This window comes from Quercus lobata, chromosome 11 (assembly GCF_001633185.2).
Source record: "Quercus lobata isolate SW786 chromosome 11, ValleyOak3.0 Primary Assembly, whole genome shotgun sequence".
NCBI lineage: Eukaryota > Viridiplantae > Streptophyta > Magnoliopsida > Fagales > Fagaceae > Quercus > Quercus lobata.
In genome coordinates, this window is record NC_044914.1 from 9,364,845 (window position 1) to 9,381,997 (window position 17,153).

At 33.5% G+C, this 17,153-nt stretch overlaps 1 protein-coding gene across 1 annotated transcript; it reads left to right on the forward strand.

Moving 5' to 3' along the window:
* Nucleotides 1-8,571: 8,571 nt before the first annotated feature.
* On the forward strand, nucleotides 8,572-15,747 carry LOC115967901 (F-box protein CPR1-like). Its single transcript, XM_031087058.1, has 3 exons — nucleotides 8,572-8,689; nucleotides 10,296-11,463; nucleotides 14,840-15,747. The coding sequence occupies exon 2, from the start codon at nucleotides 10,314-10,316 to the stop codon at nucleotides 11,436-11,438; it is 1,125 nt and encodes a 374-aa protein (XP_030942918.1). The 5' UTR covers nucleotides 8,572-8,689; nucleotides 10,296-10,313; the 3' UTR covers nucleotides 11,439-11,463; nucleotides 14,840-15,747.
* Nucleotides 15,748-17,153: the final 1,406 nt, after the last annotated feature.

Genomic DNA, 17,153 nt, shown 5'->3' on the forward strand with positions numbered 1-17,153 from the left:
CGCCCCGTGACCAAGCCCAAGCTTTTCAAGCCCACTCTCTACAAATCGTATTGTGAGGGATCTCTCCTGCGTGAACCCAAAAATGTCACTGGGCCGCGCAGGAATCGTGTCCTTACAGATTGTATTAAGAAACAATAGTGTTTCGTGTCTTTTGTTTTTGTTGGTAGATGATTGTATCTTAATATATTAAGAAACAATAATTTTCGGGTATTTGTCTTGGTTGATAGTTTATTAATACTATATGGATGCGTATTTGAATTATTTTTTTTCCGCTTATCTCCAGCCCCTCTTAACTTGAAATCCTAGGTCCATCCCTGCTCACTGGACCATAACCATGAAAAACCCTTTCAAGTTTCATGCAAGGATGTGGATCTAGTTTAAGACTAAGCAGCAATGCCAACACAACTATATATCTTTCTTGACCACATAATGCCTAAAACAAGAATATGACAACTACATCCCTGTTATTATTATTATTAATAAGTGTAATGATAAAATCTTTAATTTCAAAGCACAATTTTTAATCAGAATATGGAATGCAGTTGTAGTAAGAGGTAAGTTTATTTCCTCCAAGATTAAATTAGCTTTAAGTAGTACGTTGACTGGTTGAAATGAACAAGAATGGTGTTAAGGTACTTTTTTTACACCTAACTTTATTTGAGTACTACCTATTTATATCACTATAAGTTATTGGGTTTTCCCAATATTTTTTTGGCTCTATTATTATGTTAATCACAAATATTTCATATCTCATTATCTAAATTGAGTCACGATATAAACTATCACAAAAGGCCCAAAAACTCCTATTTTATCCAATTTTATTATCATTATTTTGCTAAGCCCAAAACCGGTCTTATGAACTCAATACACACATCTTATTCTATTTAAAGCCCAAGAATACTTATGCTTGGTAATATTTGAAAAGCTCATGATTCAAATCCATGGCAAAAAAATTTTATCAATGGAATTCAAATCCATGATCAAAGCCCACGGTTTGAACCCGTGGCGATTTATTTATCCAAAACCCAATTCACATTGGTAATATCAAAGCCCAATTCTCATTGGCAACATCAAAACCCAATTCTCATCGGCACTATTAAAAGCCCAAGGTTATCAATATTTGGCAAAATACTATATCATAATTATTTCACTTAAAAGTCCAATAATGAACAATATTTTAGATCCTTAAACCTATTACCATAATATTACAAGCTCATAGAATTTATAAATTATCTACTCTTAAAACCCATGACGATCATCTTATAAAAGCCCATGGAAAGATATGATTATTAGACCCATGACATTTATTTATTTCATATTATAAACTCATGTTCACTATCCATCTTACATCACAACATTCATAATATTTATTACCAAAACTCATGGTAATTATTCATCCTACATGTCCATTATGATTATCTATAGAGAAACTCATGAAATCATTACATTATTCCATTATAGTGATTGTTACCATATTTATTTAAAACTCATGATAAATATTATTCTCAAGAAAAATATTGGAGGCCATTATTTAAAAAAGCCTCAAGTATTATGTACAAAGTAATCCATAGTAAAAATTGTGAGAAGTTATTTAAAGCCCATAAGGAGTAAAAAACCCATGGCAAAGCATGTCCTTAATGCCCATTTTGTAGGCCCAAGAATCTCGTGGAGAAGGGAGTTAGCCCAAGCAAAGAAAGGGCCATGTGGCCCAACTAAAGGTGTTGAAATGAAGCAAAGTTCTAGCCCAAAAAGGTCCCAGCAAGAGGCTTGAAAGTGGGCAACCAGACCTTGTTCATCCCTAACCAAAGAAACAACTAGAGCCCCCTACAAGAGGACCAAGCCTTTGAGGATGAACTAGGGGCTGTCCCATCAGTTTTCTGCCACCCTTTACCTAACGTGAACAGTGCCCAAGGGCTGTCATATCAGTTGAAGTCAAAAGGATGAAGGGACTCCATTATTTTCCTTAAGACTGCACCTTCAGCGGAAGGGGAGTTGAAATCAAATTATCCAAACATTAATAAATTGATGCTATAAATGTTAAAAAATGTTCAAGACGTGATTCATGTGCCAAGCCCATGAATCCTAAAGGGGAAAAAATTGGGAACATATGGTTTGGAGGGCATAAAGAGATCTCCAGCAGAACCTTTTGAAGTGAACTTAAACTTTGACACCTGGCTTGGGGTGTTGAATCCTACTTCCTAGGGTCCAAATCTCAGTTGCAGTACTAGGATTCTTTCTTAATACTTGTCTTAATCTCATTGGCTGAACACAATCTCAGCAATCTTAGCATTTAATGCAAGATTACTCCAAATACTACCTTGCCCAAAGAAGCAAAATAGCCCCAAAAGCAAATCTCTCATTTTTAGGCCAAATCCAGGTTATTGATTCAGCTGACCTGCTCCCCTGAATCAGACCTACGTTTTTTTGGATGTTTATTAATTAATGCTTCTCTAAACTCCATTATAAAATCATAAACACCTTAACCCACAAAGGGACAGCCACCCCCCTGAGACTTTGGGGTTCGTTTGCCATTTTTGCAGGTGGTTTAGCTCTCCTTAAACTCACCACTCATCATCTTTAGTCTACACTCATCTAATCCCAGATATTCTTCTCCCCCCTTTACACAATCATAACTCAAAAATGTCATCCAACTAGTCACAAACAGCTCATTACTCACAAAAAGCTTCAATCTCAGTATTAATCCTATCTCACTCATTCAAAACAACCCACATTCACCTCATTCATGCCTTATGCACACATACTCACCAAAATCTTAGTTTAATACTTGATGCATTGAGTTGGAGATCTTTCTCTCTTTTCATTCTATCCTATTTTTTCTCTTTTATTTGTAACTATGGAGCCTTTAATCCTTGTTTATTATTATTATGATGAAGGCCATAATGTTTTGGAAACTATGGAAGTTCTCCCTCATGTTGACTTAATAATAATAAGAAAAAAGTATGATTTTTTACCATGTAAACACACTTATTAACCTGAAATTACCCTACTGCTGGAGATAATACCGTACCACTAGAGGACTGATTTGAACTATCGGAGCAGGACCATTAATGTACTAATTAAGTATTGTAATGTGTTTTTCATTGGGCTTTTGTTGCTATTTTGTCATGTGTAGCCTTTGTTTCTTACTTGGATGGGCTTTGTCATCACACCAAAAGCCTTTAGGTACCATCTCAAAAGCCCATAATCGAGTTTCGGCTTGGCTTCCCAACATCTTAGATAGAGGCATCAATTTCTCTCTCAACAAATGGTTTACAACAAATTTGGGTTATATTCGTAGTTATGTGTTGACACCCCATTTTGCAACCTGCATTTAACCTCACATGGAGGGTAAAATGGTAATTTTGCCTTGAAAATATGCATATTGATTCTGGTCATTAGATCCTTAATCTCATTTCACCAAAATGATCTTGATGTTGTAACGATCAAATCGACTGGTTATAAGCCCTAATTAGACCACTAGATTGAAAGTTATCATCAAATCAAGTTTTAATGGCTGAGATGCACTATCATAAATTGAGTCCGATTATATGTGTTTATGAACAATTGATTCCAATTGGTTATAAGTATAATCAATTTGAGATCGATGATGTGTCATAATTTGATTGGTTAGGACTACATTTTATGGTAGAGTTGCACACACCTAATTAACTAGATAGTTAAATATTAATTATTCAATGAGTAATTCGTACAATTATATTTTAATTAGAGTAAATTTGGAACCAATTAATTCTGAAATGGGAGTGATTGGAGCCATTTAATGTTAATTGGGAGCTAATTTGGGACATATTAATGTTAATTGTGCTGAAACCATTTTCTAACAAATGACCTCTGCTCACCATTTCATCGATATCTCTCAGAATATTTTGAATCTGTGAATGAGGTTAATTTTCCCAGAAACTAGACATCCGAAACTTCAATTTGAGCACAAGAACGAGACAATTCCGATTAGAATTGAGTCAGATATGATTTTTTTCGAAATTGGCTCTACAAGCTATTACAGAAGTTAGGGAAAATCGAATTTTGGCTTGCTCCTCACTGCCACCAATTTCTCTATTTAATGCACCAGATTTCTCCAAGGCTAAAATGAGGTCTAGGTTCATGATTCTTTGTCAACCCTCATTAAATGGCCTTCCATTCATATTTCCTCCACCACTACTATATAAATTCTCCATCTCCTTTATTCCATGACACAAAAAACCCCCATCTCTTCTCTTCTCTTGAGTTCTAGTGAAGTTGAGTAGTCTTGTCATATCTTGGTCTTCTTGAGACTCAAGGTATTGAGTGAGACTCACTCTCCCTCCTAGCTCTTCTTTTCCTCTACCCTTAGGACTTCCATCAAGAGTCCTCTCCTCCACCATATAGATCTTGCATGAATGTATAATCCCTTTCCCTAACTGTTTGTTTATGTTGCCATAATGAGAATTTAAGATTAAAGCATGGTAATTCCCTTAAATATATTTGAATGTTCTTAATTGTTCTTATGTGTTCTTTACATGTTCTTGGTTATTCATTACATGTTCATGCAAATCACTAGATTTAATCTTAAATCCACATCAAAAATATGAAAAACATGTTTGTTTAATAATTTTTTCAAATCCTTGAATCTAGGTTATCACCATCCACACACATTCGCTAGAATTTATTTTTCAATCCAAATGCAATGCTTAATAAATTGAATTAGGGTTTATCACATGCACACACATTAAATTCAACATGTAAATTGATTGACATATTGGATGATATGATATGAATGTTGGCCACCATAGTCTAGGAGACCGGTTTCACTGGGCAAGGTGGGTGCTTAACCTCTTCTCACCTTGTAACATAGCTTCCGAACATAGATCAAGAGTTGATAGACCAATGCTTATCATTGCAATTTTCAATTTCTAAATTGTAACTAGGAAACAAAGTTATGTACTTTATCTTAGATTGTATCTAGGACCAAAACTATGTAATTTTCCTATGATTAATATAAATTCAATTGAAAATTAATAAAATGAGGAATTTTTCAATTTTGGTTTTCTTATTTATCCCAATAATTAAATAAGTGACGACTTCATTGTAAAACTCTTAATTTAGAGAAGAAAATATAACTAGTCGAACATCCATTTTGAGAGGCAATAACACAACTCCACCCATTCACGTGGGTTTGGCCCAACATCCTATAAAATGGGCCGGGGGCGCGGTCTCTCATATTGTGTTCGTGTAATGTTTACATCAATCTGTCCTTAACTTCTGTTATAAATTTTTTTGTAAAGTATAATGGTGATATAGGCAAAAAATAATTTTTTAATTACAAAGTTCCCTAAAATGTACTCAATTGAGGTTTTGAGTGTAATACTCAAGAAACAAACACGTTCTTCACTTTTGTTAGGAATTTTTGTTTTGGCTAATTCTGTGTCAAATTTTCCTTGTGAATGCAAAATTTCCTTGTATTGAATTTCATTTGAGTTTTATTTGCATTATAGACGATAGGATCTCAAGCCAAAATTTTGCTCGAGCAAAATGTTCATGTCAAGTGAATTGGCCAATTTGAAAAAATTTGTTATGCAGAAAATTTCATTTTAAACTTGCTTGATTTTCGGTCAAGTGAGTTTATGTACTTGAGAGAATTCAAATTTTTTTTTTCTCTCTGTATTGTTTCCATCTAATTATCTCTCTTTTATGTCTTATAAAACTTAAGAATTCACACCCTAATTGTAAGAAGTGAGAGAGGGCTACCTATTCCATTTGAGAGAAAACCATAATTGCCTCTATCCTTACCTTGTGAGAGGAGATCAAACAAACACTCCCAATTACCCTCGTTCATCATGGTTTGAGTGATTGGTGCATGTCCCAAAACTTTCAAATGTTCTTCAAGTATCATTAGCTTGGATTTGTGGTTGGTGTCTCAACTTGCAGAATTAGCCTTAGGAAGAGAAAGGGTCAGTGCAGCCAATTGCTAGTGGGAGCGGGGAGTTCAAATACAAGTGCATCTATAAACTAGGAGGGTTTGTAAGTGTATTGTATTGTAACAATCTTTCTAGTGGTTTAATTGCTCTTTGTGATTGTCAATGGAATATGAAAATGGTTATCTAATGAATTGGTCTTAATTGTTCAATCAATTAGAATTTGATAGGAATCAAATTTAGAGGTTTAAAGTGTTAATCCATTAATTCCATACATTGTTTTGTTTGGATTGTGATTTTTCAATTGTCACGACTTGGGACATTGATAAATAAATAAATATGTATATATATATATATATATATACACACACACACAAGGGCATAGCCAGAAAATTTTACTTGGGGGGCTGAATTGTAGTATTGATATATTAACCAAAGTTCATATTGAATACAAAATTATTAACTTTGATATATTGTTATATTCTTGAATATTAATGAACATACAAAAATTATATAGTTTATTATAGACAAATACCAAAAAAAAAAATCCAATAAAAGAACATTTCACATCAAAATTATGCCTGACGATCTTTGATGGAATAAAGATAGCAATACAAAAAAGTTAACAAAAAAAATCTTAAATACCCATATGCATATCAACACACACACACACATCAACACGTACACAATGGCAGAAGAAAGAAATAAAAATAATACTAATGGTAAAATAATAATGATGATTGATAAAAGAGAGAGAAAAGAAAATGCACTTGCATATTCACCTCTTTAAAGAATCAAGAAGATGATGTTGCACTTGGCCAAAGAATGAATTAATAGTTTTGGTTGAGATAAGAGTTTTTGTGTTTTTTAGAATAAATGGCAGAATTTTATTCAATGAAAGAATAAATTTATATAAGAACAAGGCAGCATCAAGGAGAGCCAAAGAAAACTGCACAAGCTATAGAGCTTTCCCACCACCTATCAAAAACAGCAGCTATATGCAAGGTTACATCAAGGAAAGCCAAAGAAAAACAAGACTATCTTACAAACTCAAGACAAGCTTCCATAATTAGCTTCCAAATATTCTATAGCGTAGGCTGCAATAGACCTGGCTAGAAAAGAGGGGTCAGGACGTGGAGTATGATAATAAGTCTCATTCCGCTTATTCCAAATCATCTAGCTGGTTGTGAAAAATATTGCAATCTTTGGGTCATTTTTGTGTTGAGAAGAAAGAAAATGGGGTAATGGATTGGCACTAGTAGCTACAACAAAACTCCGTTGGTACCTAAATATGAAAAAAAAGAAAAGAAAAAGAAATTATGTTGGCAAATGGGTTGTCAATGAGGCTAAATAGTGAGTTATTATCCATTGGATTAATTATAAATTTTTTGGACAATTAAGAAGATCAACTGTTAGTCATTATCCCTTGGACTAACTATAAATCTAAGGAATAATTGGGGTGGACAAGTAATAAGGTTTTGGAAAATTGAGGAGACCATCTAGAAATCCATTGGACTAATTAGAAATCTTAGAAATAATTGGGGAGGCCAGTTCTAATTTTTGGGGAAGGCTATATCCTATTACTAGTATAGTTGTAGGAGAAAAAAAATTTGGGGGGGGGGGGGGGCAAGAATGTAGCTCTGCCCCTATATATATATATTATATATATATAGAGAGAGAGAGAGAGAGAGAAGAGAGGAGAGAGAGAGAGAGAGAGAGAGAGAGAGAGAGAGAGAGAGAGAGAGGGTTCAAATTACATTTAGTGTAATTTTAAACAATGTTACATCATTCAATAACTTGTTATTAAATTCATATTTTGAAAATCCAACTATCAAATTACATGCTCTATATGTTCTTAACATGCATGCCAATTTTCATGGCAATCAGATGTAATTTACCAGTCGATCCATAAACTCATATTTTATGCATTATTTTAAACTACAAAAATTTTAATTTAAATAATTAATTGATGACATGATATTAATTTTTTATTATTTTTAAATTTTGTAAGCATGAAAAATATACGAAGATAATATAATTTAACGGTGAATTTGTCAAAATTCACATCCAATTAAAACATATTGAATAGTGTAATATTGCTCAAAGTTACACTAGTCGTAATTTGAACCTATCCCATATATATATATATATATATATAAATGATTATTTGATACTCCAAAGTCATTTAATGCAAAAATGTGACTTAGATTGAAAAATCATTTGAAAAAAGTTAAATTTTTATTAGGTGTTTTGTTATTATCAGTACCAACTATCATGTGGTTCTTTCCTCTAAAAACAAGACCAAAAAAAAAAAAAAAAAGTATTACTTGGTTCTTCTTAAAGAGAAAAAATATCATCAGATTGAATTCCAAACAAAGTTTAGATATAAAATTGTTATAACTTATAACTTTAGATTATAATCTTATTCAATATTTTTTTATGTTATTAATAAATTGATAAATTGTAAGTTTTTGTAATTTAAAATTATGTATAAAATAAAAATTTATAGATTATATTATAACATCTAATCTATACAAATTTTGACACTTGTTACCAAGGCAGTATATAAAGATTTTTTTTTTTAAGAGAAAAAAGAAAAAAAAGAAAAGAAAGATGGGTTATGGATGAGTTATTCCTTTCGCTCTCCCTAGTAGTAGAAGAATTGAAGAACCCATTCCCGCCTCTCTGGCCTTTGATATTTCTACTAAATCTAATAACCCAAATACCCAACACCTATAATACTGTATCAACTCTTTCGCCCGCATCTGTTGCAGTTGCAGGTATCTCTTTCTCTCTTTCTGTCTCACTTTCATAGGATTTTCTTTTCCCTTAATAAATCAATAATCATGTTTAGCTGTTATGGCCCTCTGTATCATTAATTTATTCTCTCTCTCTCTCTCTCTCTCTCTCTCTCTCTCTCTTTGCATCTACATTGTATACGCTCCTTGCCTCACTTTTTATTTTTGTGGGGGTATTCCTGTAAGTTAAATTCCCCACTTTCCTTGGACTTAATTATGAATAAACTTGAGGGATGGGTTGTCTATTTTAGTAGCATATTTTTGTGAACAATGCCATCATAAAATGTTAAGGTTAAGATTTCTTGAACCGTGAGCTGTGCCACTCTACTTCAAAACAAGTTCACGTTTTTAATGGCATTCGACATCAGATCATGTGGGTCTGTTTTAGAACCAAGATAGTATACCATGTTTCGGGTGTACATGACATCTCTCTCATAGTAAATGAGTCTCACAGAGTCAAATTTTCAAATTGTGGTCCCAAACAAGATAAAATCTGTTAGAATAATTTTTAAGTGATTGTAAATTACAAAAACCACCCTTGAGCTTTGAGCTTTGAGCTTTGAGAGGATGACAATCTCCCACAAAATTTAAGGGAAATGATCTATCCCTTGAGGTTTGGTGGAAATTAACACATTAGTCCTTCCATTAATAATCGTAACGAAATATTTCAAATTTTGAAAAGTTGGTGAAGAGTGTGTAGTACTATAAGAATTGGGTAGGGAAGGAGAGAATTACTAGAGGTAGTTGGATTTGTGGAGCTGCTTGCAGAGTTGGAGTTGCTGCTGGAAGTGTTTTTGGGAAGCTTGGTGACAAGGAACGATAAAATGTAACCAAACCAAAAGAGCATTCATTGACCATGTTTAGATGGTTAGGGCTTAGCCAATGGAATCTTTTTAAAATTTGGAATATTCTGCTACTGTTATTAATGGAATAATGGTGTGTTGATTTCCTCCAAATTGCAAGGGAGGGGAGTGTCATTCCCTATCCAATGATTAAATTCATCATTTTCTAACATCTTAAGTTGTTGGAAAAATTGATAATTTATTATGATATCAGAACAAGTGACCTTAAGTTTGAATCTTGTCACCAAGAGCCTTGTAGCTCAACTAGCACCTCTTGGTGTTTCCAATGAAGATGTCTAAAATTCCAATTCCCCCTCCCCCAACTATTGAAATTTCCACTCAAAAAAAAAAAAAATTTCACGTGTTGGGTCTCACATATTAAGCAGGAGTTTGGGATCACACATGAGGGGGGGGGTGGGTGTTATGCTTGGTAATTTATCAGGATCCACCATCTCAAGGCTCAAGGTGGTACATCAGGATTTGATTCCCCTTGGGTGTGTGAGTAAATTTACCAAAAAAAAAGAAAAATATTAGGGATGTTATGCTCATTGATACATATCCACTAACACTAAACATGCATTGAGTTATTCTAGAATTTCTAGGATAACTTTGTTGTAAAGTTCTTATAATCATAATCATTTATTGATAAATGGATGATTTAGATTTTGCTACATTATTAATAACTTAAATAGATGCTTAATAATCAAATAATCGACTACTCACAGCTTTAGCTGAATTGATTTCAGGATCAGGACTATACAGCAATGGAAAAGAATGAAAAACAAAGGAATAGATCATTGTCAAAGCTTCCGCTGGATCTCATAGGAAGCATACTGTCCAGACTTCCTGTCAAGTGTCTTCTACAATTGAAATGTGTTTGCCGGGCCTGGCATGATCTCATTTCCAATCCCAAATTTGCCAAATATCGCCTCAAACATTTTATCATCCAAGAGAAGCTCATGCTCATGGAGCACTTTCTTTATCCAGTGCAGTATGATGGGCTGAATAGTGTGGTAGAGGAGCTTGATTATCCTGTTACTCCTAGTTCTGTCTATGTCTTTTTTAACATTGTTGGATCTTGTAATGGTTTGTTATTAATAAATCCTAAAAATGATGCCTTGGTTTTGTGGAATCCATCCACTAGAGAGGCAAGGGAGCTGCCAAAATCACCCATCGAGTTCCCCACTCGTTCTCGTAAATGCTTGTCTACTGTATATGGGTTTGGTTATGATTCCTTTGCTGATGACTACAAACTGGTTCGAGTGGTTACATTTGCTACTGAAAGGTTTGAAACAGAAGTGAAACTGTATTCTTTGGGAACCAATTCCTGGAAACGGATTGAAGACTTCCCATACAGTGTTCCCAACAAATCTGATGGGATACTTGTGAATGGAGCTCTTCACTGGTTGGTATATTTGGAGAATGATTTAGTTTGCCCGTATTTTGTCTCTTATCTTGATCTGGCTGAGGAGAAATATGGTTGGCTGGAATTGCCTGATTATGAATCTGGTCAATCATTTTGTGATATTGGGGTTTTGGGAGGATGCCTACATATGTACCGATATGTCAGTGACATTATTTTTGAAGTGTGGTCTATGAGAGAATATGGAACAACTGAGTCATGGACTAAATTTTCCATCATTGTCCCACATATGACAGGACTTGAAAATTTTGTTCATGTGAAGCCTTTGTGTTTAACAGAAAAGGGTCAAATAATATTGAGGGTAGGCAGAAAGAAACTAGTTATGTACAATCCAAAAGAAGAATTGTTCAGGTATTTACGGTCTCATGGCTTGTCAGAGAATTCTGTTGTAGGGACCTATGTGGAGAGCCTTGTTTTACCTTACAATTTCGATGTTCCTGGGGGGCAGTATCATGCAGAATGGTAGCAAGAAAAAAGAATGATTAGAATGGGTAAGATAGACTATCTAGTTTGATCATTTTGCTTATCTATTTACATGTTTATTCACTCTATTTAGTCTCTGCTATTTAAAAATACAGTGAAATCTTGAGGAGGAAAGGATATGAAGGTATCATATCATGCAAATCCTTTATTTTATATATTAAGGGCATAATGGCATATTAACTTTGAATTTGATGAATGAGGCTTGGGTATACGCTATTTAGCCTAGCATATTCCAAACTGAGTCAGTGAGGGTGGATAATAAAGGAAGAAAAGAATGTGCTATCAAAGCTCTAACTATGGAAGCTACCGAGTGTAACTGTTTTTCTATAGTTTTATATTCATTCTAAAAAATGACACTTCAAATTCTATTTATTTCAGTCGTGCAATGTTTTTTGTTGATTTCCTTTCATCCATCTCTCTCTCTGCCTACTTGTCGAAGTTATGTGTGTGCATGTGTTTGTGTTTGTGTAAAGCACTATCATTCATCATCTTTTGTTTAATTCAAATCAAGTTTGCCTCCCAACATTTTGCCATGGCCCATGACCATCTCATTCCCATTATACATAGTTTATCTGATTTGTTCTTCCTGGCCTGTTGGAGTGATACTCTAGATGCTTAGGTATTTGTTTGTAGAAGGTGCTATGATGATACTCCATGGCCATATAGGCTGTGTAATATGATATACAATACGTGGTGCATTTGGTGAGAGAGGAATATTCAGATCTTAGCGGGTGTGAGCTTCCTTAGAACAAGATTCTGGTGGTGTCTTTTTTTATCACTTCTGATTTCATGTCCACAGTGGGATGCAATTATTTTTCTCTTTTCTATGTTCTCTCTAAGTTTATTGAAATTTAACTAGGTGTTTTTCTTAAATGCTTGGTGTTTGCTTCTGTAATTTTTAAATGTAAACATTAAATCCTTGTATACATGTATTGTCAAAATTTGTATTTAAAATTAAAAGTGAAATAAACAGGCCCTTCTGTAGAATCATTAATTACCGGTGCTCACATATCTTAGGGGTAAGCTATAGCTGGTTTTTTCATTGCAAATTGAGAGATAGATCTTTGCAGAAAATGTAACATAATTTTCTAGGATATTTACCTCTATTTAATTTCATAGTTAGCAACTTCTTATCTTAGGATTGCCGCTTCCCTCCACCCTGTCCTCCTAGGGGTCCTCTTCTGTAGTTGACATACGTTATGGTATGTGTGTTTGCACATTTTAATTAATTTTCTTACCTATTGATAAAAAATTTAAAAAGAAAAGAAAAATAGAAGCAATCGATGGCCATAATCTACTTAGTACTTATCAAAAATTTACTTATCATCTGCATTGCAGTTGTAATCCTTACTGTGATTTGTTTAAACATTAAATCCTTGAACTCGTGTATTGTCAAAATCTGAGTATTAATATCTATAAATTGTTGCATTATCATTAAGTACAGATGCTCACATCTCTTGGATCTAAACTTGCACTGGTTTAATCATTGCAATTTGAAGAATATATTGCTGGTCATCATTTCTAGATTTCAAGACTGATCGAAATAACTCTTTCTACTGTCATGCTTAAAGACAATTTACCTTTGAGCTGAAGTGTTTGTTGAGAGGGAGAACATTATCAGTTTCTTGAGCTTCTTTGGGTTGATGCATAGGAACTACCATCACTCCCCTTCTGAATTGGTGGTGGTTGGTTCAGGTTTATTCAAGACACAGGTGAAAAATAGAGATGGGGGAAAAGAATGAGAAAACAAGAAAAATTTTAAGTTTCACCTCCTAGAATTTTCCTTAAATCCTTAGGCTTTGTCACCCAGTGCTTGGAATCATCACTAAGCAAGAGAAACATTCTCTAATAATAATTTTTTTTTTTTTTTTTTTTTGTTGTTGATAAGATCATAAAATTTTTAATTTATATTGAATGCTCAAACCATTACTGGAGCCTCTTCTTATATGGTTTCAGGGATTATATTAAGGCACAATTACATCCCAAGGAATCCCCATTAATAATAGAAGCTAAATTCACTATTCAAAAATAAAATTCGGTATCTAAAAAAATCTTAAATAATAAATCCTGAAATAATTTTGCGTGTACTCTTGCATCATAGGTGGGGGCAAATTGTTACTTGGTAGTATTCAGTACAAAGTTTTCCGCATGTTCTGGATCTTTAAGCACTATATTCTGCCTCAATATCTCATGTACTTTTGGGTGCTCACCTCAATTGCTGTTTGCAAGAGCTCTTCTTACTTCTTCTAGATGTAATGAGATTTTACATGCTAATTTTTTATTTGCAAATAAAGTAATGGGAATCTGCCTGCAAGTCTGCTCAGAGATGTTACTTATTAAAAATAAAAGTCCTGCATAGAGATGATATTGACTAAAGAAGGAAATCTTTGAATGGATCACAAGTTTTTTGGTTCAATGTCAAAAATCAGTTTTTAGATTTGAAATATCTATTCTAAAAGCATCTGCCTAACCAGGATACAATGCACCATCTCAGTTACTTTTTGGCATGCGAGAAAAAAATGGTATTTTTTTTTGGTTGTATTAGTAAACTTTTCGTACTAACAAATCAATTTCCAATTTCTTCTTTTTTGTGCATGACAAGATGTTACCATTATTTTAATTATTATTTTTCAAAGTTTTGTCTCTGTACCAGAATGTGTCTGTTTTTGCATCTTGAGAAGAGGAATAACATTCAGCATTTGTCTAGAAGCTTTATGCATACATACCAAGCTATAGTATAGTGACTGCCACATTAAAAAAATTTATCTAGTTGATTAAATTAATTTTTAAAGTGAATGATGACCATGTTTAATATACTCAATAGTTACTGGTCTTCATGGAGGATGTGTGACAATTTCTGCACTGCACCTTACTGCTGGCACAAGATTAATAACTTGTTGGCGTTGTCAACATCTGGCCAGCAACCCAGTTACTTCAGCTGAATAGTTGGCAGTGGTTGTAGCCCTACAACTATTCAGCTGGTGAGGATTTTGTCTAGATTTCTGTCTAGTGGTATGTTTGGACCCCCCCGATAATGAATTGTGACTTTGTGAGCATTTGAACTTTGGACATATTCTGAGATAGTATTGGGGATATGTGAAATTTTGACCTTACCTATAAAATAGATAAAGATATTTGGCACCATTTCCAGGCTTGCTATTAATGAATCTGGTAGTTCTGTACAAACTCAGTATGTTAAAACTTTCTATGCATATGTTAGAACATGTCTTCAAATTCTGTTTTGAACTTGTGAAATTGTTGTATTCTTGAGATTTCCTCATTAATTCATATTATTAAAGCTTTGCCTCACATTATCAGGCCATAGGTTTGTTACTTATTAGGTATTAGACTGTGAAAATCTCACCCTTATTATCACAATTTCAGAGGAATGGTGATAGGAGTTTGAGGCTAGTGTGGAGCTGAGGTTTCCTATCTAGTTGGACTTTTTGGTTAGAGACTGCATGCCTGTCTAGAAGATATCTTGAGCAGTTTTTGTATTTTTTGAAGGTATAGCCTGTGTAATCTGACCATGATGTAGTATCAACTTTGACATAAGATTTTGAGGTTGGATTTTCTATATATATATATGGATTGTACTTGTGTTGAAGTATGTTTTCATGTTCTGATGACAATGTAACCTTTTTTTAAGCTTGTAGTTATGCTATGAAATTATGAATTGACTTCATAGTATTGTGGAGACATGTAAGAAATTTCTTATGAGATTTAATTTGTTTAAGGAATCTGTCACCATTTGGGATTAGTTTTATCAATGTCCGGACTCCCGGGTCGTGACAGTTGAGAACATGCTTGTTACTGTATGTGACTGAGAGAATTCTATGGTACACGGTACACACTTTTCTAATTTTAACTGTTCAGGTGTGTTGCATAGAATTTTCCATTGTTTATATCTCTTCTGATTATTATGTGCTGAGTGCTGACACATTGCAGCAAGCTATGACTGGCAGAATCGATTTTAAAACTGTATTTATGCCATTTTGTTCATGAGTATCGAGAAGAGGGAGAAAGTTTTACAACATCACAAATAATTGTACTGGCATAGCACAGCTTGTGTTGAAGAACTCTTTGGCCAACATTCTGGGCACCAAAATTCAAGGAATCTTTAGAGGTTCCAAGGGGAAAATCATGAAAGTTACGCATTTGTCTTTATCCTAGGAGTAGGCTTCATTTGTCGGCTTATTTTAACTTAAGATTCCATTGCTCATTTGTACTAAGTTTTGTTGGGGAATGGTCTCAAAATGTTTTTTACATTGAGTCCTTTATTGGATTTTGATCTATATTATTTCAGAATCTGTTGAAACTTTTCTACCGATTAATGCAAGTTCTTGCTTTCTGTTTGAATTTACTTGTTTTCCTTCTCTATCATATTCATTTTTATTTTAGGATTCTCGTGATTGAGTCAGTACTAAATTCCAAATTGACCATCCTTGTGAAAATTTGGTAAACATTATATTTGGGTGTTGTCATAATAAATGCTGGCCATGTCTCGGTGCTATTTCCAATAAATTGCATATTAATGAAGGGATGGTGGCAAAGAAATACTAATGATAAAAAATGCATTAATGATGAACCCGCATTATTTATTTAATGATGTAAGTGTATGATATAAGATACACAACCACATCAGTACTGACCAAATGTAAATTGCGTAAGTAAAGGACAATGAAAAAAAAAAAAGAAAAAAAAAGCTCTCTTTTTTTAATTTTGATTTTGATTTTCAAATGCCTTGTATGGGAGGAGTTCTTGTTCAGATGATGCCTCGTAAGCTGAAATCAGTAAATTGTTCACCAAGTTATCGCACAGCAATTAATGGCTGAGGAACATGAAGAGGTCAAACTTATGTAATATTGTAATGGCAACTGGTTTTGCCTAGCATTTTTTATCTTCTTCTTTTTCTTTTTCTTTTTTGGAGAAACAAACAAACACAAAAGAGGAAATAAGATTCTAATTTTATTTGCCAAGTATATAATTGATTTGCTTAAATGTTAAATGAATAGCGGTTTACACATAAAACAATACAATAAACCGGTTAAGTGCACTCAAAACTTTCAGGAGATTATGTATTTTTAGGAAAAACAACAATGAGTTTTTGGGTATTTTTCTCAAAATAATTATATAGAAATTCATTAAAGAAAAATAAAACAAAAAAGGAAAATCAAATTATAAATGGGTCAGAATGCAATTGCCCCTCTCGAGGCCAAATTTACCTCATTTGCTGGCCAAATGTAGCAAACTTTTCATATGTTATGGGTCTTTCTCACCTATGGGGAAAGGAAAATTATTGAATACTGCGGAAGTATTATAAATGCGTACTTTTCCCTCTCATATGAATTGTAGGTCTCACCATAAATTTAATTAGTAGGACCCACAGTTATATGAGAGAGAAGGGTATATATTTATAATACTCCGGGAGCACTCAATAATTACTCATGAGAAAATAGGTGCTCCCTCAATCCCAATTTGTTTATCTTCTATTCTATTTTGGGATGTCCCAAAATATTGTCCTGTTTCTAAAATTAAAAACCATTAATTTATTAATGCTCCTATTATGCCCCTATTTTATTTTCAAAAATATTTTTGATAAGTTTATTTAAGAGTAATTTTGGAAACTTATACATTTTTATACTGCAGATAAGACAATAAATGATGTTCCCTTAAAAAGTTAGATTTTTGAAACATG

Bases quoted from the DNA above. Each gene is read 5' to 3' on its own strand.
- LOC115967901 (XM_031087058.1), top strand. From the start codon at position 10,314: ATGGAAAAGAATGAAAAACAAAGGAATAGATCATTGTCAAAGCTTCCG.